The 22779-nt window shown below is 31.3% G+C and overlaps 2 protein-coding genes across 3 annotated transcripts in view; one reads left to right on the top strand and one right to left on the bottom strand.

Annotated features, from left to right (window-relative positions):
- LOC105838238 lies at positions 1 to 9771 on the top strand. The gene is made up of 13 exons (XM_012683656.3): positions 1 to 766; positions 1863 to 2127; positions 3178 to 3322; positions 3769 to 3968; positions 4077 to 4183; positions 4456 to 4677; positions 5287 to 5496; positions 5564 to 5866; positions 6345 to 6443; positions 6674 to 7056; positions 7786 to 7900; positions 7999 to 8163; positions 8629 to 9771. Exons 1-13 carry the CDS (start codon positions 692 to 694, stop codon positions 8824 to 8826), a joined length of 2487 nt encoding a protein of 828 aa, XP_012539110.2. The 5' UTR covers positions 1 to 691; the 3' UTR covers positions 8827 to 9771.
- LOC105838249 (short neuropeptide F) overlaps positions 9481 to 22779 on the bottom strand; it is a 20653-nt gene continuing 7354 nt past the window's right edge. The window contains exons 2-5 of one of the 2 annotated variants that reach the window (XM_028194655.2): positions 22092 to 22203; positions 17214 to 17398; positions 14440 to 14539; positions 9481 to 11021 (exon numbers count right to left, since the gene is read on the bottom strand). In XM_028194655.2, the coding sequence (XP_028050456.1) occupies positions 10924 to 11021; positions 14440 to 14539; positions 17214 to 17398; positions 22092 to 22188 (480 nt within the window). In that variant the 5' untranslated portion in view covers positions 22189 to 22203 and the 3' untranslated portion in view covers positions 9481 to 10923. The remainder of the gene's footprint in view (positions 11022 to 14439; positions 14540 to 17213; positions 17399 to 22091; positions 22204 to 22779) is intronic. The other variant, XM_012683681.3, reaches the window with a different exon arrangement.

Consider the following 22779-nt stretch of genomic DNA (forward strand, 5'->3'; position numbering starts at 1 on the left):
GGGTTAGATTTTAATATTTACTTACTTTAATTTGTCTAAATAGTTTTAATTTTTTAAGTTGGGTAATTACGCATTTTATCGAAGTTTTGCAAAATCAACATTAGCATTTGTCGAAGAGTGACATAAAAGAAAATGAGATTTAAATAATTTTTTGTTGCATCCAAGGATTGCTTTCAATTTTAGTTTAATAGAAATTTATAGAAATTTAATGAAAAGAAAATCACATAAAATTTGCTTGCGCACATGTAACATTATGCATAACAAACCAACCAAGTAAGACTGTTCAATAAAGATATGTGAACTATTACGAACTATTCAAAATTCAAATTAGATTTCGTACTAGATTTAAATATAAATTCAAATTATTCAAAAATTTCGAATTTAAATAGTTCGAATATAAATTATATAATTATATAATTAATGTAGTTGACAATTTTATAGAGTTATTTGAAATGATAATATATAATATTTTTCTTGTTTAAGTATTCTTTCATTATATTTATGTCTTAAAATTGAATTTAACAATAATTATATTCTTAATTGAAAATTGTTTTAATAATTTAATTCGCTTTGATTCAAATAAAATTTTGTCGATTTGATTCTATTTGGCATCAAAAAATTTTGATTCGCACATTTCTACCGTTCAAATGAACACGTAATTATTTTATGTATCATTCGACAGAAAACAAAAATGGAGATTATGGAAGATGGGAATTTAGTCGATCGTGTAAGAATTTTGTTGCAACGGGATATGCAATATTACCAGGTACTAATTAATCGATAAATCATTTGTTGTTAGTGTAATTTTTATATTGTGCACACAGTGATTTAATAGAACTTATTATATCGTTTTTTTTTCTCGAGAACTTGATATCTTTGGCGCTTTCAACACGAACAACATAGATTATAGACGTTTTTTGATTCATCGATTGATTAATCGCATTATGCGTAAATACAGTTTTTACAAAACAAAGTTGTATTTGCGCATAATGTGATTGATTAATCGATGAAATAAAAATAGGCCTAATAGGTGTGATAGTGTGCACAAAACGTATTAGAAGCACGCTGTTTCGAAATTAATCTGTTTGCCGCGTAACATGACGTGATTTTATTACGAAGATGGATTAATTTATTGGCCATGATCTCTCGAAAATTGAGAAGCGTGACGCATAAACAGATGCAAATCGAGCAATTCGGTTTTCTGTCATTATTACATGCCGTTATCTCGCGTGCAAGTAATGTTATTTATTTTTTAAGTTAAATCGAATCAATTTGCGCGTCCATAAATTTGTCAGTAAGCATTATTACTGTCATATTGTTATAACAATATTTAGTAACGTAACATTTCAAATATGTTGTACTTATGACCAAAACTTAAAGTTGATCATCTCTAATCTAATTTCTTGATTATTTTAATTAAACGTATTATTTATAAAATAAATTCAAAAATAAAATATTGAAGTATTATATTTTACTTTTACATAAATAAATAACAAAGTCAACGGTATAATTTGAAAGTCGCCAGTGATGATTTGCAATAAATGATTTGCAGAAAATGTAGAAACAAGTATTCCTTTAATTAATTTTAAGTTTTGCAGTTGACTATAATATATTCTTAAATTTAATTGGCCGATTTGTTAATCGAAGATGGCTCGAACATACCAACCCGAACAAACTTTGACTATAATTTGGAAATAATGTTTTTAAAATATTTCAACATTTCAACACTTAAAATTTTATACAATTTTATTCTAAAACGTTTAAAAAGTAAATATAAAATCAACGTTTTACAATGTTATTTTAATATTTCTTGCTTATTAAATTATATGTGCATCATCAATATATGACGGTTTTCGATACAGGAGATGCAAACAGTTTTGAGAGAACCTCTCTGTATTCGAATCAGCGGTGGTAAGCTCGATTTTCCCCGACACGCCTCATTCGCCGCAATTAAGATCGTCACTTGGTGGGAAGCGGATTTCGTAGCCGCTTTTAAACGCGCTTCCGGTTTGAGTTCTGCCGGAAACGGAAATGCGTCCAGCATTGACAGCGAAGATGGTGCTATTAAACGGATTCACCCATCTGAATTTATCCTGCTCGTTGTCGACACCGCTGAGCAATTGCTAGGTACACTTTATTCCGATGATAAGAAAAAAATAAATATTGATATATAATATTTTAAATATATACTGTAAAATATATACCAAAAAAATATATACTAAAAGAAAACTAAAGGGAGAGTTGCAAAGAGAGATTTTAAAAAATTGCTAAAAAAAGAATTATAAATTCGACTTTTTTTATATTAAATTGCATTTGTTGTAAATGCAAATTTTTGTACATTTGTTTTTTTATTAACAGTTGAATACTTTTCTTTTTAACATTATTGTTAATTCAAAGATATGTATTGAAATTGATTTTTGTATATATAATTTGAATTTGAGATATAATTGTATTTATGATGAATTTCATATGCTGTATGATATGTTTAATGTAAAAAAAAAATAGTTACGAGAAGTGTAAACATAACTTTATAAATATAAATTAAATAAGTCAATGAAGAAAGGAAAAAAGCAAACAGATACTTGGAAATAAGAAAAGAACGTCAGCTTGATTAAAAGATCATAAAAAACCTGCATTGAAATTTAATTATAAATAAAAACTATATTTTTGCAATAACAAATTATACGTGTATATAATCTAATTATTCAAAAGCTTTTCGTATCATAAAATTATAAATAGAATTATATTTTGAATATTGGCATCAATTGTTTTAAGTAATTTTTACGAAAAATATCATTGAAATTTAATAACACATACATATACAAAAAAATGATATATTGTATTATAAAATGAACTTTGATATATAAAATTGCTCTAAAATTGCTTTAGAGAATATAAAAAAATATATCCTTGTAGAAATTAAATCATTTTTTAGCAGAAACTTGACATTTCTAATAACATTACAAGTTTCTATTAATATTCTAATGAGTATTAAGTAGCAAAAAGTTTACTTTTAAAAATTACGAAATTAGACAATGTTCGTAGAAATTTAATTCTCTTAAAAACCTCTTTCAAGATCGTCAAATTGTTGTTTTTATAATTGCACGATTTGGACTTAAACACTAGAAATATTCAAAAAGAATGGTGAAGTAGTGTGTAAAACTTTCATTTTTTTAGAACATCTGCACATGTTGATTCAGGAATCCTTGGATCACGCCGATCTCACTGTGCTCACCGCTACTTTGGGGGCAGCGGCATTGATACGTAACTGTTTGTGGTGTTACAATCAACAAGCAAAAGGAACAATCTCTTCTCAATCAAGGTGTTTTACATTATATAAGCTATATATTTGTTTAATTTTATGTAATCTCTCGTTTTTTAATTATACAATTTTTTTGTGAAAAAACTATCTGTAGAGATAATATTTATAATCACACAATTCTTAACGGTATGACATTTTTTTATCGTTTAGTACATTATACAAGTATAAAATAAAGAATATTGCAAATAAAAATTAAAATATAAAAGATGAAACGTAAATATAAATAAATAGAATTAACATATATTTATGATTTATAATTGTAACCACTGATCTTAAAAATTTGTAAAATATTACACGTTTTTTTTTTATAATCCTGTTGTACTTGAAATTTAACATGGAATTAAATTTAATAGCTTTTTATTATATTTATGAGTTCTTTTCGTATTTAAAGTTCAATAACTTGAATGCAAATATTCGACTTTTGTCAACGCTTTTTTTTCTAATAGCGAAAAGATTAATAAGTCTCACAAAGCATTCCACGAAATGGCCGAAGCCGTGGCAGAGAGGTTGCTCGATCTACACTGTCGATTAATCTCCTTATACATTCTCAATGAGGCAGACTCTCTCAGCTGGCACAGCAACAAACCATTCTTTGAAAGGGAGCGATGCTCCTACGTTATACAGATGTGGTGGCTGTATATGCAAGGTGAAACTTCTTTTTTTGTAATTTCTTCAGAATTGATAGTCTGTAAAGGTAGATTTATAATGCTACGCGATGCAACATTTTGCAAAAACGATATGCTAATATTTCCAGGTACTAAGGCGGATTTATGGAACACAGTCTCGCCTAAGATGGCACAGCGCGTATTTTCAGAGATGCTAAATGAATCTCTGTCTATCATAACTACGCGATTCATTCACGTAAGGCCACGAGATATCTCGCGACTAGTTCCGATTAATCTCCCCATTTATTTTCTTGTTCTTTTATCTCCATCGAATGTTTTATCGTTATCGCTATGAGTTACAAACGCGAGCTTTTTATTTAAAATGAATGTAAAGCCAGTTTTTGTACGTTACTCTCGCATGTTTTATTATTTGCATACATTACTCATTCATCTACGATCTATTGAAACGTGATATTTGGGTATGGTCCGAGTAATCGGAATAGAAATTTAAGAATGAAATTGTGACAGGGGCGACCGACACTGGCACGGTCCGAACAGTTTTGGTCGGACGCCTTTAACGTGCTTTGCTGCACAGGCTATCTCGCTTTAGGTGCCTGTGTCGACAGCGACGGAATGATTGGAGCACGTTCGAACAACTTGCCCACAGTGATAAGAGATATACATGCAAAATGTAATGAACTGTTGATCTGTTTGTTGCTTAGAGGCACACCTCTCAAAGAATTGTATCAGGTACTTCTGCAAGCATTGGATGTTTTCTAGACAGCTGCAAAAGAGAAATACTTTTTTTTATTAAATAATTAAATCAATATATACTTATTAATTAATGTATATTGACTATAATATATATCAAGATTGTATAAAATTGTGCATGAAGAGAAAAAAATCATGTTTATATAGAACTTACAAGAGAAAATTTCCAATTCGAAAATTGTAGAAATTATAAAATTTTGGCAATATATATAAAGAAAATCCGGATACAATGTAATAAACTATTATTTGCTATTTGAATTATTAATTATTTACGTAATAAGTTTTTTAATTGATACATAAGATGTTTTTTCTATGAAATTCTATTTTATTATCTTTTGTTAGTAAAAAAAGCAAAAACATAAAGTGAACCAATTTTTCGGAGTTAATTTTACGTCTTAAGCATGAACTCAGGCACAGTAAAAAAATATCTATTATATATCAAGATATTTTCTATGTATTGCTAATTTTTAAATTTTTAAATTTTCGAGCGAAGGGCTTTCTCTTATTAATAAAATTCGCTTTGTATATGTAATGCGACAGGAAAGGTATTTTTACATTTTTAACAACAAAACTATAATTGCTATTTAGATCTTTCGACACGGATTAGAAAATCTGACAATTCTGCGGCCTCGACGTGGTCCTGCTCCTTGGCTGTTGATATGCGCTCCAAATTTATTAGGATTAAGTGCGATTGATTCTCTCGCTGACATTATAACGTTATCCGAGGATAAAGTTGTCATTCTTGAGTTGAACGTTTTGAGGCATCAGCCTCAACCTAACTGGCCTCAATTGATGAAGGTGTTTACTGACATGAGCTACACTAACGAAGCTATTCATTTTTAGATCTAGAAGTTACTGCTTGCAGGTAATATCGATGAGCAATTACACTGTGGCTAGGATGTTGCTGAAGACCTTAGTACGGCAGAACGTGGGCGTTACATGCGTAGATGACAGCGACATAGCTGACAAATCGAAGAAAGGCGAAAAAAGTTGCAGCGGTTTCTTATGCAGCGGGTCGGCGTGCGACAAAGCTCTAAAAATAACTTCGGCTCTGGCATTATACAGCTTATTTCACGTATTGGTGATAACCGTTAATGAACCGGAGCACGTAATTATACCGGCGCTAAAGCAAGATCCAAACTGGTTCATTTATTTGGATAGACAACAGGTCGCGTGATTTTACGAAATGTCATTTTTTGAAAAGTTAATTGTGTAAATTTACATTCACTTTTTTTAAAAATACAATTTGAACGTAATGTATATATGAATGAATTTAACATGACGATAATTTAGACGATATTTTTCTAATAAACAAAGAAAGAAATTATATGTAAAATATGAAAAGATAATATAAAATGCACAAATGTCGAGATATATAAAGCTAGATTTCTGAGTAATTTTGGAAAAAGAAAAAGCATTTCTCAAGTTTCTCATATATAATATAATTTTAAAAAGATCTTTACAAAAAAAAAATATTAAAGTCTTTACAGATAAAGTCCTTTTGGAGATAAAAATAATTTTATGAGAATATTTGTTTACCCTAATTTTGTCAAGCTTTTAAATATTCTAGTTTATTACAGTTTGCATGAAAACGTTCCACACATTAATATAAGCGTAGTACGTAATTTTCATTTATTATTTTGAAGGTTTGGAATCAGTCGCGGCCACCCTGGCTCAATGCGCTGATAAAGCCGCTGAAGACCATGATGCAGCCGGTGGCCGAGGTGCTTTTGGAGGCCGCGAAAGTAATTGATATATAATTCAAATAATATTCCAACATTTAAAAAGATTTTTTTTAGATTTTTTCTACAACGTTAATCATTTTTAGTCCCTCGTCAAAATTTTAAATAACGTCGAAATCGTACGTCACCACGTGTTTCGTTAGAAATAAATAAAATTATCAGGTTCGATGAATACCATGTATATAACAGCGCGAGTTACAACGTTTAGATAAATTTTTGAAAATGATCTTTAGACAGGTGCCAGTATATATCAAGCCATGTCCCTTGCGATTGGCTGCTTCGCCGAGTTATACGTGACCGCCTTGACTCCAGTTTTACGCGCCGCGTTCGCGTTAAACGACAACATCCCCGCGCACTGTCGGCCGATCGGTGGCAACGTGTTGCTCCAGGTTTTGTGCGCCGCTCTGTACTCTACCCTTCTGGACGTGTCCGCGAAGGGCAGGAACGAATCCCATGGTACATCGGTTTCCGGGGACACGTGCTGCGAGCTGAGTCCGTTCAATCCCTACGACAGATCTACCGCCGCAACGGCGCTCGCTGAAGCGATTTGCAGCATCGACGAGGACAATAAGCACACGTCGCAGATAGACGCCTTCGTGTTTCTTGTAGAGAACAGGTGAGTTCCTTTATAATTATATTATCCTTAGTTAGCGCTGATAAAAATAGTGGCATTCTTATATGGCGTTTTTATAAACAATTAATTTTCTTCAATTTTGTTAAATTGTTAGCGGAGATACTACAAAAGAAGCATGTATTTGTAGCTTCTTAAAAAGAGTTTGTTGATCAAAATGCAAGATCTGTTGCATTATTTTGTTAAGTAGTTGCGGAGAATCACGTGCTTTTAATTTAAAAATGTATTATAAAATGTTACAAGGACTTGGGATAAAACCTGTTGTTACATCTCATGTTTTATATTCCATATTTAAAAGTATACGTGATAATACGTATTATTATAAATTAAATTTACAGCTTGAATTTACATTATGTTACAACGTTAAATGTGTTGAATTATTCCTCATGTTTTATTTATTTATACACAAATAAATTGCGCTTTGAAATGAGATAAAAGTTATATTATGCCACACGTATAATTTCATGTCGTTGTCACAAGTTTATGTCTGCAAGAGATTGTTAGATGAGCTTTGTATTATAATAAAGCTTCAGTTTCCCCAAGCTTAACATTTAATAAAAATTGTTAAGAAATGAAATTTGCAAGATTCAAACAAGTAACGTAATTGCTTCAATAACTTGATGATATCTGTCTAATTTAATGTCAATTATGCTTTAAACTTTTTATTTTATTTTATCTAAGTGAAGACAGAAAGGAAAAAGAAATTTATTACAGCCTCAAGAAGGAGAATCAGAATCCGAGAAACGGCGAATTACAGAACATGGCTTGCGTCATCGAGACTTATACGGACGAATTGTTGTTCACGAATATCGGGCGACGTTCTTTAAAAGTGAGTAAATCAACTGTCACTGGAAATGCTCGTTCATTTGTCACGTGCGAAACTGACGGACCGAACAGTGTTCATAAATGATCTTTTATGTATCGCAGATTGCATACGAGTATCTAGTTCGAGCGTCCGACTGGGTATTAGACAATTTACGTCGCAGCGAGGAGAGCAAGCAGATAGATTTTCTCAATCTGCCGGACATCTCGCCCATCGTGAAACCTCTCACACATATAATGTTTCATATCGAGGACACGTGCTTTGATCAAGTTAGTAAAGTTACGTTATCTGGCGATAAATATGGACCTTCGATACGGACTATCGCTGTGCTTCTCGAGTAAAAAATTTCATATATAATGATATATGACTACATATAGGATTATTATATATATATTATATATGATTGTATGCAAAATTTATCTCCATTTGTGTCCATGTCACTTCATACTGTGTATACAGTTACGATTGTGTACACAATAATGTAATTATATAATCATGCTTTGTATTGTACATGCGTGTTGTGGGGTTTGAATCTCAGGATAAGAGTTTCACTTTTCAAAGACGACATAGCAGAGTAAATATAATCACATATATTTATGCGTAATTATATAACACCAGATATTATAACAGATATAGACAAGTTTCCTATGTAATTATATACGAAAATTTTTACTCTATCATTTCGCACATTCATAATTAGCACACGCGTTGCGAATAAATCGTGTATGTTTCAGTTTATGACTAATTACGAGAAAACGAATTGGTCAAAGGCATTAACGATGCCTCTGTCAATTACTTTGGAGCGTGTACGAAGTCAGGTTCTCCTAAGACCGGAATTCAAGAACGTCGGGGATCTAAGTCGTGAAGATAAAGAAGTGGTGCAATCCATCAAAAGAATTTGCTCGTTTGTCAGGTCAGCACATTTTAAATAAGTCATTTGCACGCGTAATGTTCAGCAATATATCCTGTAATTTATCCGATAGACTCAAATGTTAATTCTATGTTATACATCGATATAATCAAATATGTACATTCGTCCAATAAAATAACGGATCCTCGGAAATATTACATAGAGAGACGTTTTTTCCTATAAAATATTTTGCTGGCATTTATAGCTTTCGAAAATATCTTGGTAAAATGTAGCCTGCATTTTTTACATTTTACATAATGCATTTAGAAATAAACGGTCGCCAATTTCTTTTCGCGGTAAAGTTCATATAAACTACTTTTCCGTCATCGAAAGTTTTTAATCCCAATTTTATTGTCTGAAAGTTTTTGCGGTCTTTTTAATCTATCTAAAAGAGAGAAAATCCTTTTAGCGACATGAATTAAGCGTTTCTTCGTTCTTCTCCTATTCTTTTCCCATTATTTAAATTATTGCCGCCATTAATACCAAAACTTTACTACGTCAAACTGCCATTATTTTATTAACAACTAACACGATTGCGTTGCTACTCATAGGTGATACATTCATTGAATATATTCACCGAATATATCCATGAAAAGTGTTCTGCCATGGGATTCACATGGGAGTTCAAGAATTTTCTAGAACACGTTTACTGCAGAGGAATAAATGTGACACAATGTTACATAATAATTTATTTTTAATTTTGCAAATTGACATATCGACATACTTGAGACGCGACTCTCTTTTTGTGGCGAATAACTAATATCGATGAACAATCCACATTTTGCATCAAAGTTTTGCGATCGATGCCCATTACGCATGAAAATTTTAAATTGTTATATCATATAGTTTCCAATATATATGTATACATTATGAGAACGTTCTATTTGACCACATTGCGTTTAATTCATAGCCACTCACAATTATCGATGCTTAGGGTTTTTTCGCTGAATTAACCAATCAGAAAATTTTACTTCGTATTTGGCCAATTGGCGACGTAAGCGATTGGGTGCCACTTATACATCATAAATGATGTAGATGTTTTCTTTTTATAATACAACAATATTATTTGGCACATTTATCGTAAAACTACGTCTATTAATCAATTGATGGACCAAACTTTCAACAGGCCAGCTGTTGAAAATTATAACATACCTCGGAATTATGACCAGAAATAATCTTTTAGATCAAATTTATAACAAATTTCTTGTCTTTGCAAAGATTATTCTAGAGAAAATTAATTATAAAAAAAATTAATAAAAAAAGAGAAAATTAAGATTTAAAATAACCAATGGATTGCGTTACATTAACTAGTGTGATACATAATCACATATTATTTTTAAAATAAAACTGTTGAAATATTAAATGCTAATAATAAATTTAAAAAGCGTTTTAATTTTACTCAAAGAAAAAAAATTCAGCACTTCTCAGTGCGTCGTTGACAAATCACTTTGAAAGTCTGGGACACTCGCTGTACTGCTTAATAACGCATGGGGCGCAAAGTAGTTTCTATGTCTCTCTGATGCACGTAATTAAACAAAAAGGAAATTCGTACGTTAAATACGTTAAAGAAAATACGTGCGTAGCAATTGAAGCGTTTAAATTGTTATCCCACATCGTATGAAGGACTTAGGCCAAGTGTCCTTTTACAACACTGCAACTAATTAGTGGAAATGGCAACGAGATAAAATAGCGAGCGCAGAAAGGATCTTATAAAACACGTTATTTTTCTTAAGTTGAACAGCATGTTATGAATCCAGCAAAATCTCATACAGAGCGAAAGAATCGATTGCCATGTGAAAAAATAAAATTGTCGTTCTAGGAACGCGTCGCGTCGCTCCGGATTAACGCGCGCAGAAATGAAGCGTGCAAACAATGGTGAACTCGGTTTCTCTTCACGTCGATCAGTCAATCGCCTCGATTACACAGATCATGACTGAACTAGGACAAAATCGTTTTTACCGCACCGCTTTTTTTTTAGAGAGAATAAGAGACACGAAAATTTCGAAGACGTTTCTTTCCTCGTCGGTCTGAGAAGCGCGCGCTTAAGACAAGGAACGCTATGATAATAAATTAGACATAAATTATACTGTACAAGAGAGAGGGTAGTCGCGCGTTTTCATCAAGAAACAAATCGGAAAGATGTTCCTGGATCAGCACCACCGATTAATTGTTGTCGTCGTATCCCGCCGCAGCCAAGGGTCTCGACAAAGCTCTCGCCTGTAACACATCCCAAAAGAGCGCAGATTACATAATTACCCGTGATAAATTCAGTTAATTGCGCGCGTTATAGCGATCCGTTCGCTGCAACCGAATACCGGGTTGATGCTGGGTAAATTAAAGCTGAAGGGAATATTTGAACGGTGTTTGCGCGACGATACACGGATAATTATAAAACATGAGACAGGAGGATAAAATAGTTTTATGAAATATCATTAAGAAACGTTTCTGAAGTTATAATTTATGAATCGTACTTTTTGTGTTTCTGTATAATTAAGAAAGAATTATTTTTTCTATTATAAATAATGTAGTTATATATTTATATATATCTGTAATAATGTCATCTGTTATTATTATCTGTATTTTAGATTTCATCTTTATTATATATTTCTTTATTAACCGTGTCAGAATTAAAACCGATTAATAGAATTTAAAATTGATGGGATATAGGAAATAAATGAAGATAAGAAATCTAATGTAGATAATAATATTATAATATAATAAATAATATTATTATAGAGATGAAGCAAATTATATTATTTGCAATAGTAAAAATAAATCTCTCTTAACTGTATAAAAACGTAAGAACCACATTAATGAATTATTATTTCTTAGAAATCTTTTATGAAACTGTATACATTTATAAATATTAACACGTGCTATCTGAGAAAGAGCAATAGGTTATTATATCTGTGCTGAACGAATGTATACACGTGCTCAATTGGGAATAGATTGAGACAATCAAATGCAATTCGGGGAAGCATGCTGAGTAAAGAAAAGAAGAGCTTTATATAAATGGTATTTAATTCGATCTTATCAGGAAAGAAATTATGCAAGATTGAATAGGAAAATATAATCCAATTTTCATCAGGAAAAATGTTTCCTTCGTCATTACAATCTACGTCATTACAATTTAATATACATCAATTTTGTATCATTAAGATAAACATTTTCAGCAAACACAACATGTTAATAACGTCAGAAATGCATATTTTTATGATCACGGACTCACAATGTACGTCTTTTATGTGAGTTTAATGTCTTAATTACGTTTTATTATTACGTATATATATCGTCTCAAATATGCGATATTTAATGACGTATTTTGCATAATAATAATGTAGTTTTGTCATATATAATTTATATATAAAAGATAAAAAACTTTTATTAATATATCTATTTAATGTGTTATATTTGAAAAGAATTCAGATGAAATTAAACGACGTCATTGGTATGTGACATTTCGACGTTATTTTTATGTTCCATTAACATTGTATTTTAGTCAATAATGACATAACTGATGACGTCAGAATTAATGAGAAACTCACGACAAATCGACGTCATCATGTTTGCTGGAACGTCGATTCGATTCGAGCACGTCGAGTCGTATACGTTTACAAAAAAAGAAACGTTATTATTAATGACTACGTCATTTCGTGTGTGACACGTAAGTGCGCTCGATACTGAAAAGAGAAGTGGTCTCTCTCGCGAATTACGTTCACGTGTCATTTGAATCGCAGACAGATCGATACCACCAACGCGGTTTCGCGCTAATATAGATAAGAATTTCAGTAATGCGTCACGTCACTCTCGGAGAATTTGTACTCGTCGTCGTGATTGCGAAGGCATACAAGTTTGTGGTATCGCGCCCTCGACGAAGAACTTTTTACGGAGTGGGAGAAAGGAGCGGAATAATTGTCAAATGCGATGGAACGCGAGAAGTTCTCCCCTCGTGACACATCTAAACGCGCGAATTCCATCGGGAAGTGAGTCTAGTCGCTTGTCTTTTCGTGTCGTCGGGGAACAAGTTAGTTTTATTGAATTATTACGGTGATTTGTAATTTGCCACCGGGATATCTACTCGCCCGCGAGTCTCTTCGTCTCTGGCCATTACTTTTAGCCGCGAGTCACACGATACCGGGACGAAATATTGCCCTATTAAATACAGAACAGATACTCAAGAATCTTATAGAAAGAAAGACATCTCGATTGAATGAGAGTCTTAAAATTGTGTGAGTCACAGTTATCTTCTATGTGATGCAAATAAATATAGAGGAGAAGGTGATATTGTGGCTCCCATTTACATTTTATACAATAACTTTGTTAATTTTAAATTGAAGACTTAATAATAAATTCCATTCACCAATATGTTGTTTAATTAATTCTAGACTGAAAATTACAAAATATTTAATGGAATGTTATTTGTAAAAATGTAACGGCATTGATTGAATTGAAGAGATAATAATGTAGTTTATTATAGTAGAATTAATAAACCGATTTTGTTTAAAAAACACAATGTTTTGCTATAAGATTATATATGTAATTAAAATACAGAGAAAATATATTGCAGAATATATGCAAGTACACATGATCTGTTTAGTGTAGACTGCAGTATATTAAAAATATATAATACATGTCATGTAAATTATAAATTAATAGTACAATCAATTTAATAACTATTTTGGTACAAAAAGGGCAGTTTAAGTCTGTTGAGACGTTAGCATCCTAAAGGGGCTACATTAACAAAATTTCATATTACATTGTTTAATTTTGTATAACTCGAAATAGGTAATCGAATAAAACAACAAAAAAGGATATTCAATTTAAATTATAAAAAAGAACACTTAAATGTTGTACATATACTTGTGTGATAATACACTCAAGTTTAAAAGGAATAAGAAAAATGTGTAATTTAGTGTTATATGGCGAAAAATGTTTTAAAATGCTCAAAAGTAAAAATCTCTTATAGCACATCAGTTGTCATATATTGACATATTAGCGCTACTGCATAATTGGGGGCTACTAAAATAATTTCATAAGTAATTATGAGAACTTTTCAACTAATAACGAAGATAAGGGCTATAATACAAGGATCAGAATATGATCTCCTTCTCTATGTACGAAATAAATCAGTGAAATATAAATTCGTTTATCTAATGTTTACGCAACACTATTAAATATCAGATTGGTATTGAATCATTAATTTCTCTCATCGTTTGGAAGAGGAAATATGGATACTTGGTCAGGGGAAATGTTCATCGACGTGCAGATGTGACGATATATTGCTATTAAAAAGATCTCACGATTCGTCGAAAACGTGGAGCGTCATAATGTTATTCTGTCGGGCTTTAGAAGATGAAAATTCCGTATCTGTTCTTTCCTCCGATATATCACTGAGCCGAGCGTAGCAAGTTATGAATGGGGTCACATACCTTTGTAATGTCACACATAACGTTCGCGTCATACACGCCTTCGCATAATTTCTGAGCGTAATGTAGCAAAAATCGAAATCGAAACAGAAAAGAAAGGTAAAATTGATTTATTAAAACACATTCTCAAACGCGAATCTTTACGAGACAAAATTGCATTCCTCTACTCAAACACTTATATAGCGATGATAAAAGCAAGCATAGCACACCTATTTTCAGCGAACACATAACGCAACACTGGTACGTCGACATCGTATAACTGCAAAATGTAGTTTGCTCATTTCCTACGTTAGTAGGAAAGTGCATGCCCTAGAACGAAATGAATTTATTTCGTTGGATATTTGCCTTGGCATTTTATTAAAAGAGAGATGATAGATATATAAATTAATTCATGTAAGGACGTAGAACGCACGAGCATTTTCTGTTAATTTCTTTTGTATAACCTCACGTACAATCTCTCTTTGAAAATGTGTATCTAGTATATTTTGACACGTACGTGTTAGTATCTAGACAATTAATATTATTCGGAAACATTTATGTTAAAACTTAAAACTTTATTCCTTAAAATTGTTGTTTTTTAATTAATTAATAATTTTTAATATATCCAAGTTCATATAATATTTATTACAATATTATTGTATTAATTTATACATTTTAAATTAATATTCAAATTCTTAGTATTATAATAATACAATTTATGAACAAATAACAAAAAAATATTGTAATTTTGACACATAATCTTTAATAATGTTACTTTTTTACATATTTATTATGTATTAAACGTAAATTTTCCAACTGTGCAGGAATGCTTTTGAAACATATATAAGCTGTAAGAAATGAATTTTATTATTGCTTTAGCTTTCCATGAATAATTAAAAACGTTTTTGTTTTTGTAAACCAAGAATATTTCGTAACATTTATTAAAGAGAAATATAAATGGTTAGTGTAAACCTCTTTTAAAATATTTAAAATAATATATATATGTAAAATAAAAATAATACAAACAAGAAATAACATGTTGTTAAAAATAATACAGTGTTTAATTAAACCTTGCAAATAATAGATTTTAAATTTGTTTCAAAATAAGAGTTAGAAAAAAGATGATTAAAAGAAGAATGGTCTGCACAATATTATGTACTTTTTGGCCTTGTCATAACTTTTACATGGTGTGTATAAAATCAATTTTATTTATTGAATAGTATTTTATTATTTTTATTATTTTATCAATAGTAATTAGATTCTGTGATTCCAGTAATTATCTAGAGTAATTAGATTCTATGTTTTTTCATTAACGCTTTAATACACTAAACGGATTAGTTTTAGTACAATATATGTTAGACAGACATTTTTCTTATTTTTTTTAATTACTATGTTATAATCCCTAATCCATATTATTGTCCTGTGAGACAACTGGCATGCACGCGTCACACTTTAGTTCGCTATGTCACTTTCACTAATTACGGGAAAATTAATCTCCCAGGGAATACTCGCTGCATTAAGAACAGAATGCAAGGGAGACTCGAAAAGCATTATGAATTAAACCGTGCGCATTCCGGAAGCAAAGGTAATTCATTCAAACAAGCATATCCATTGAAGAGAATTCCGATGTCACGAAAATATACTAAGCATTACAAAAAGTTATAACAATTTTTCTAATTCTGTTTTTTAGCATCGTCTTTTTTTATTGTCTCACGTTGTTGTATATCAATATTTTTCTTATCTAAGTAGCTGGTAGCTATAATTTTAAACCGTACATTAAATTAAAAAAAAATGGTGTTAATAAATATGTAGGACAGAGGATTTAATTTGATTTCAGAACATAATATAATTAATTAATTTTAATCAATTTAATATTATTTGAATGACGCAATAAATTGGGCAAATCCGTTAGCTCATTAATAAAACAACTCAAACCGCTAAACAATGTAAATGACTCATAAATTAATACTGGCTATTATTCAGATAACATAAATACTTTTTAAAAACATTTTATAAATGTTTTATAACCGTTTTAAATATTTTTCATAAGTTAAAATATATACTCGAAAAATAAACCGTTCCTTTCCAGCAAAAATGCGTTTAAGAAATTATTGTAAAATCATTATAAAAACTTTTTTTATTATGAACGAGAGAAATGTTCTAAAAATAAGATACTTAAATCTATATTAAAATATTTAGATATGCTAACAATTAGTGTTCTTAGATAAGACTTTTGTGCTTATGACAAACGTAGGTATTGTCGGTATAACTATAAATAACCTAACTTAACGATAATAATAAATACCTAATCATAATAAGATATATCAACTTTGTTATATAAAGCATCTAAGTATCTCTTCGCATCGCATTGCGTAAAACTTGGGCTTACGTCACGTTAAAAATAGGCAAAACAGGAACTAATTTCTTTTTTAATAAGAACCTGCTCTTTTAATAATGTTTTAAATTTACTTTAGATTTGTACATTTGTATCAGATTACAGTCATTTATATAAAAATTATCAAACTTGTAATTATTATATAATTTTATAATTTTATATACCATTTTTTGTTTCTGATATACTTTTATATATTATATATTTTAATGTATTTTTTCATTCTATATAAATATTTTGTATATTATTAGTAAATTTATAAATAAAATTATATTCTGACACGTATACATTTAAAGTTTAAGTTTTATTGTTTTTTGCTCCTTTGAAATATATAGTCTCGAAAGATACGATCTTAAAATAAAATAAATTCATGATTGATTAACGCAAAAATAATATCTAATTATAATTTTGTATTAATCTAATGCACATTTTAATAATGTCATTTACATATCCAAAATATTTTATTATGTGAAATAAGATGTAAACAATTAATCTATTTTAAGAGTTTCTGTGTTTCCTTCTTAACACTCATTTCAAGAAAAATAAGAACATTAAAACACTAAAAAACTACATTTATACATCGTCGCTGCTAAAATACAAATAAGTACTTACAGAGATGTGTGGTCCAGAACGACCGTACCGAAGATGTCCCGCAGCCAAAGCCGATCGCAGCGACTTCCGGAGCATCAATTGCTGCGGAGGGATGCCGCCGAAGCCGTTGTCCAAGGTATTGCGTTGCAACAGGAGCCTGTACAATTCGTGGATGTTCTCCGCCGGCGTTTTCTCTGGTATTTCTTCTGTAGACATAAACGTATATATTCGTATGTAACTATGCGATGTGCTTGTATGTGTACGTACAAGACTAATCATCCTATGTTTCGTGACCAGAAATAACTTTGACATTAACGAGCAACAGGAAAAATATTTAACATTTTTTTTGTTTTACACATATTGATCGATGTCACAATATAGTGGACAAATCTTTTCATGAAATGACGAAGCTTAAATTCACTCGCGTGTTGATTATCGCATAATTTACAATTTCAGTTGTATTTAACGTTATTTCATATTGCGAACGAATCTTCAAACAGTCGTAAAAATTTTTCCTACTGAAGTATTAACGAGTTATCGCCAGAAGAAGCTTAGATCTTGAAAGCACGTTTATTTTGGCGACCATAGAATCTGTTGTCAATAACATCTTCAAGTTTTCCATCGATAGCATTCATCATCGCGTTATCTTACGACTCAGACAAAACATATTATTTTTTAACATTATTAATTCTAGAACGGTAAACTATTTTTTTTGCTTCAAACGTCACACTGGATTTGTAAATGTACTCTATTTCTTCCCAAAGCGTTCTGCATTGAACAGATGGACTGAAATCAACATTGTGCAATATGCTCTTCGTTTTTTTTTTTTTTTTTACAAAGACGATGATTTAACCCACAATAATATTAATTAACATTAAATAAGTTAAAAATGAATTTAAACAATATAAAGTTTGAAAAAATCGCAAAAATAAGATTTTTTTTAAAACCTATTGTATTTTTATTAATTTTTAACGAATTAAAAAATAGTTTTGGAAAGGTAAAAGATAGATCTGAAATCGGGATAAAATGAATTTTAGATATTATTTAATAAATATAATTATTTTGATAAATAAAAGTGGAAAAAACCCAAGAAAAACGAAAAAATGAACAAAGATACAATCAATTTTTTTATTTTGTTATAAAATTATAAAAAATGTTTATTTTGTAATACAAAATATATTATTAAAATGCTTTTATGATCCATACTCCAAGTGGTACACGCGACACTGTATGGTCCTTCATACACAGGAACATTGCAGCTCGCGCAAACGTAGCCGATCTCTCTTTCTAAGACGAGCGCCTGTTTGTTTATCGCACTGCTCAGTCCATTCTTTTTGTCGATGGAAAGAACACAGTGTTTTGTATGGCGATACTCGAACAAAATGTATACACAAATACAGCAGACTGGGATATAAACGTACTTTACTTTACTGCTTGGAAAGTAATTGCATTCCGACGCCAGGTAGTGTCCCTCTCGATGTTCTGAGTTGATTCCTTCATTTAGTAAATTAGGAAATAAATTCAAATTCGCGCTGAGATACAAAACTACCCCGGTGTGACGTTCTAGGATTAAAAATCATTTGATAGCAGGACATTTCAGGATGGTTGCATCAATATTATTGAAATGATGTGCTCTGTGCTGTACGGGTGTCCAAGCGTAACTCTTCCGCGGATGCTCATCTTCCCTTCGAAAGAATATAAATTAGGCGTGCGTGTACGACGGTCGTGTCCAGTTTTTACGGGAAAATAGAGAGAGTATGACGCTTTACAAGTACGTCCGTTTTATGCGGCATTAAACCACTTTACGATAAGTAGCGTTCTTCGTATGGGCGCGTAAGGTCATACGAATTGGTGTTTATACGGGAGCGTTTGGGGGCGGCGGGCATTTATACGGTTACTATCGTAGGTAACGCGCGTTATAACGATTATTCACTTTTATTCATCCGCATAGGTTGTTCTATAAAAAAAAAAAAAATAGAAAAAATACATATATTCTATAGATGATGGCGACGTTATCTGACGTATCGTTTATCATACGTATATACATTTTACCTTGACGTGCACGTATTCAGAATTATTATCGCTTTTGGTATCGGTATCATTTTTTTTTTAAAGCACATAGGTGCATTGTATTTCTATAAGATTTATAAATAGCAGATGTTCTTCGAATATTTTTTTTTAAACTGCGAGAGCTCATCAACTATCGTCAATCATAAAGTACATGACAAGGCCTATATTTATATTTATGTATTTTTGTTAATTTATATAAAATACATATAAAATAACTTTTAAAAAAGTTGTTTTACATTAAAAAAACTTTTATTATTTATTGTGGTGGTTATAAAACTAATTTAACATTTTATAATAAATACACGCGTATGTCTTGAGTTGTAAAAATATGTATTTATGATCTGGAATGTTTGGAATAAAAGGGGTTTGAAGCAGATGTTACGTATCTCTTTGATTACTTTCAAATAACGGTTCGATAAACTTGGCCAGTTTATCAATAAAAAAGCGATTCTTTTTATTATAACAGAGTAGCAGTTTTTTATTATAACAGAGCATACCGACCTTGCAAGAATACGATAAAATTTTCTCGCGTGTTTTAATATCCCACAAAGGTAGACACAGCGGACCATTTTCCAATTGAATAGGCACCTTTCAACTCTATGAAAAACTTGCGTGGTAAAATTCGAGGACGCGCGGTGAAACATGTTGGAGCGTTTTTTTTTTTTAATTCTAAACCGCAGCTCGTGCACAATTGATTGGATAAACTTCTAGTTTCTTGCAAAACAGCCATAAAATACGAAAATAAAATACATTGCCGTATTTTGATCTTCACTCGTCAAACGCTAATTACTTGTTCCGCGAGAAAAATTAAATTAACGGAGCCCGGGTTCGAATATAGATGAGGTTGTCCAATGCACCTGTTGACTGTCGTAACGTGCTTCTTCGCCTTTTGCGTCGTAATATACGGAATATCTTATCTATATTAAATTTTATCTATCCCCATGAAGCTAAATAGTCTTTCCTTTGCTAAGAGCTTCCCCAACACTCCCGTACAGTTTCAGACAATGCGATAAATAATACACCGAATAATTACAATGACATCCCGTGCTTCGAGAAGGAAGATTGATGCTTTCATTGAGAAAAAAAACTGTCGAAATATCAACTACAGCAAGTGGAGCTGACATCAATGTTTGTAATGCTCGACTGAACGCTTTTGCGGTTTGCGGGAAAACCACACTGGAATTCGTTCGTGCAAGAGTGAAATGTATTGATGAAACGCTTATAGCGAAAAAATCCCAACGGATAACTCGCCCGAAACTGCGATGTTGTCATGAGATTATTTTGGCATTGCTCAGAAAGAGAAGCCGTATGATAGAACGCCGCTCTCTTTTACGAGCGATTATTTAATGGAGAGAGATTTGACCGAACGTACGTGCGATACGGGACAACGATAAAAGTGATGATAGTAGGGCGATCAATATAATCGAATCGGATAAGTCTATATCTTGCATTCAAAATACTACATAATTCCTAATCATCCTGGGATAAATTGCGTTTCGTATCGAACGCCATTATTTATCGCAATGTAAAATTATCCCCATCAAGTGAAAAAATGTCCGTGTTCACTGACATTGGATTACAAAATAATGTTTTAGTTTTTGTGAGTATAAATATTTAATCCTCTTGGATATAGTCAAAGTTATTTACTTTTTGTTAATTTCTTTTTCTGAGATGGGACTTGTATATTTTTGAGCTTGACATTTAAATTTTCTGTGGTTAAATTATTAGTTAAGTTGATCCATGTACTGACAGTATTGGATATAAATATTTGTACATTAATAATATTTTATAGTGATTTTTATTAATTTTTTGTGACAAACTCTTTATGCCGGGTTTGAAATAATATGTGAAAGTGTTCTATTTTATTTTATTATTTTATCTCTTTTTTATGTACATATATATATAAATAGAACTTCGTTTAAAATCTATCTACAATTTGGCCAAAAGTTTTTTAATCTTAAATTATTTGTAATTCTAAAACTAGTATATGCATTTTAATATTTTATATAAATGAGAATTCTGTATGCAATAAAGATCGGATAATCTATTATTAAAAGTATACGCGCAAGTTATTCTATGTATACTATATAATATAAAAATTACTTTTATTATGTAAATTACGTAAATTTACACTAAATAAATTATTTTATAGATATGTGTGAAAAGATAATCACATAAATAGGAGAAAACTGTCATATTAACGAGTGCAATGCGATGGAAGGTTTAATTAGACTTACATTTTTCGCTATGATCTAGAAGCCGACAGCTTAATAAGCCATCCTTCGCGATCATTAATTATCGTAGTAGGAGACGCACTAGCTACGGTCTCGCGTTGATACGCGACATTACCGGTAATGGAATACAAAACATGTTATCATTCCAAGTAAGAGTGAAACTTTAATGAGACTTATAACTCGAGAGGATAGCTCGGAAAAACGCGAATTTACATTTCAAAAGAGCGAGAAGTTTGTTACGGGAATTCATCAAAATTAGCTTTAAAGAAGTATAAAAAGCTTATTGTCACTGATATTGCTATGAGTTTAGAAAAGAATTTAAGGAGCTTACTTCGGAAATGGTCTAAAAAGTTACGCGGTACATTCAATGCAACATAAATACGAACCAATATGTCGTATCAATCCCAACAACTTCTCTGAAATTTGATTTATTCTACTATTAAAAAAATAAATAATAAAAATAAAACATTGTTTATTTTAAAGAAACTGAAAATCGCACCTGATTATTCTGCAAACAACTGTACGTTTTCGCGTAAACAATAAAGATGGATAGAAGAAATAACGGCAAGAATAGAGAGAAATAATGGTAACTCACCTCCGTAATCCATATAATTTTCAGTGGCGTTCACAAGGCCGACTATCACGACTATCACGACGAAGAGAGTGAAAGTTGCGCAACGTTTAGCGTACATGGTCACCTCTGTCCTCTGCAATCAAGCGGACAATTTTATATACATGTGATTAAAATTTTCTAGTCGATTTTGTGGACTTTTACATGTTTTGCTGCCGGACATGTGCAGCCGAGAACGCGCATATGTGTCAAGCGTGTTATCTAATCGAGGAATAGTTTTCTTTTCTTTCTTTCTTCCTTTACATCGCGAAAATGAAAATGCGTTACGCCGACACTTCATAATTCGAACAATAAACAGTTCAAAGCACGACACAACATAGCGCGACGGCAGTTTTGCTTCACTAGGACTTGCGCTTTGTAGAAGCTTCGACCCTGCTGGAATATATACGACGTCTGTCGCTGATATAGTTCCCCCATGCGGCGTCTTTTTTTGAGCATCACGAACATTTGACGAAAATGAGGGAAGATAAATTCAAGATCGCTACGATAACAATCGAGTCAAGTGAGCTTCACTGTTAAATAACATCACTGGCTCGAGAGACCTCGAAGAGAGAGAATGACCGTTGTTATAATAATTTTATCATTATGTAAAGTACTTTGTTAAATTATTTTCCCGCGTTCGTTCTAAAGAGCTAATTGCGCCGAATTCATT

Source organism: Monomorium pharaonis, chromosome 2 (assembly GCF_013373865.1).
Source record: "Monomorium pharaonis isolate MP-MQ-018 chromosome 2, ASM1337386v2, whole genome shotgun sequence".
Taxonomy (NCBI): Eukaryota; Metazoa; Arthropoda; class Insecta; order Hymenoptera; family Formicidae; genus Monomorium; species Monomorium pharaonis.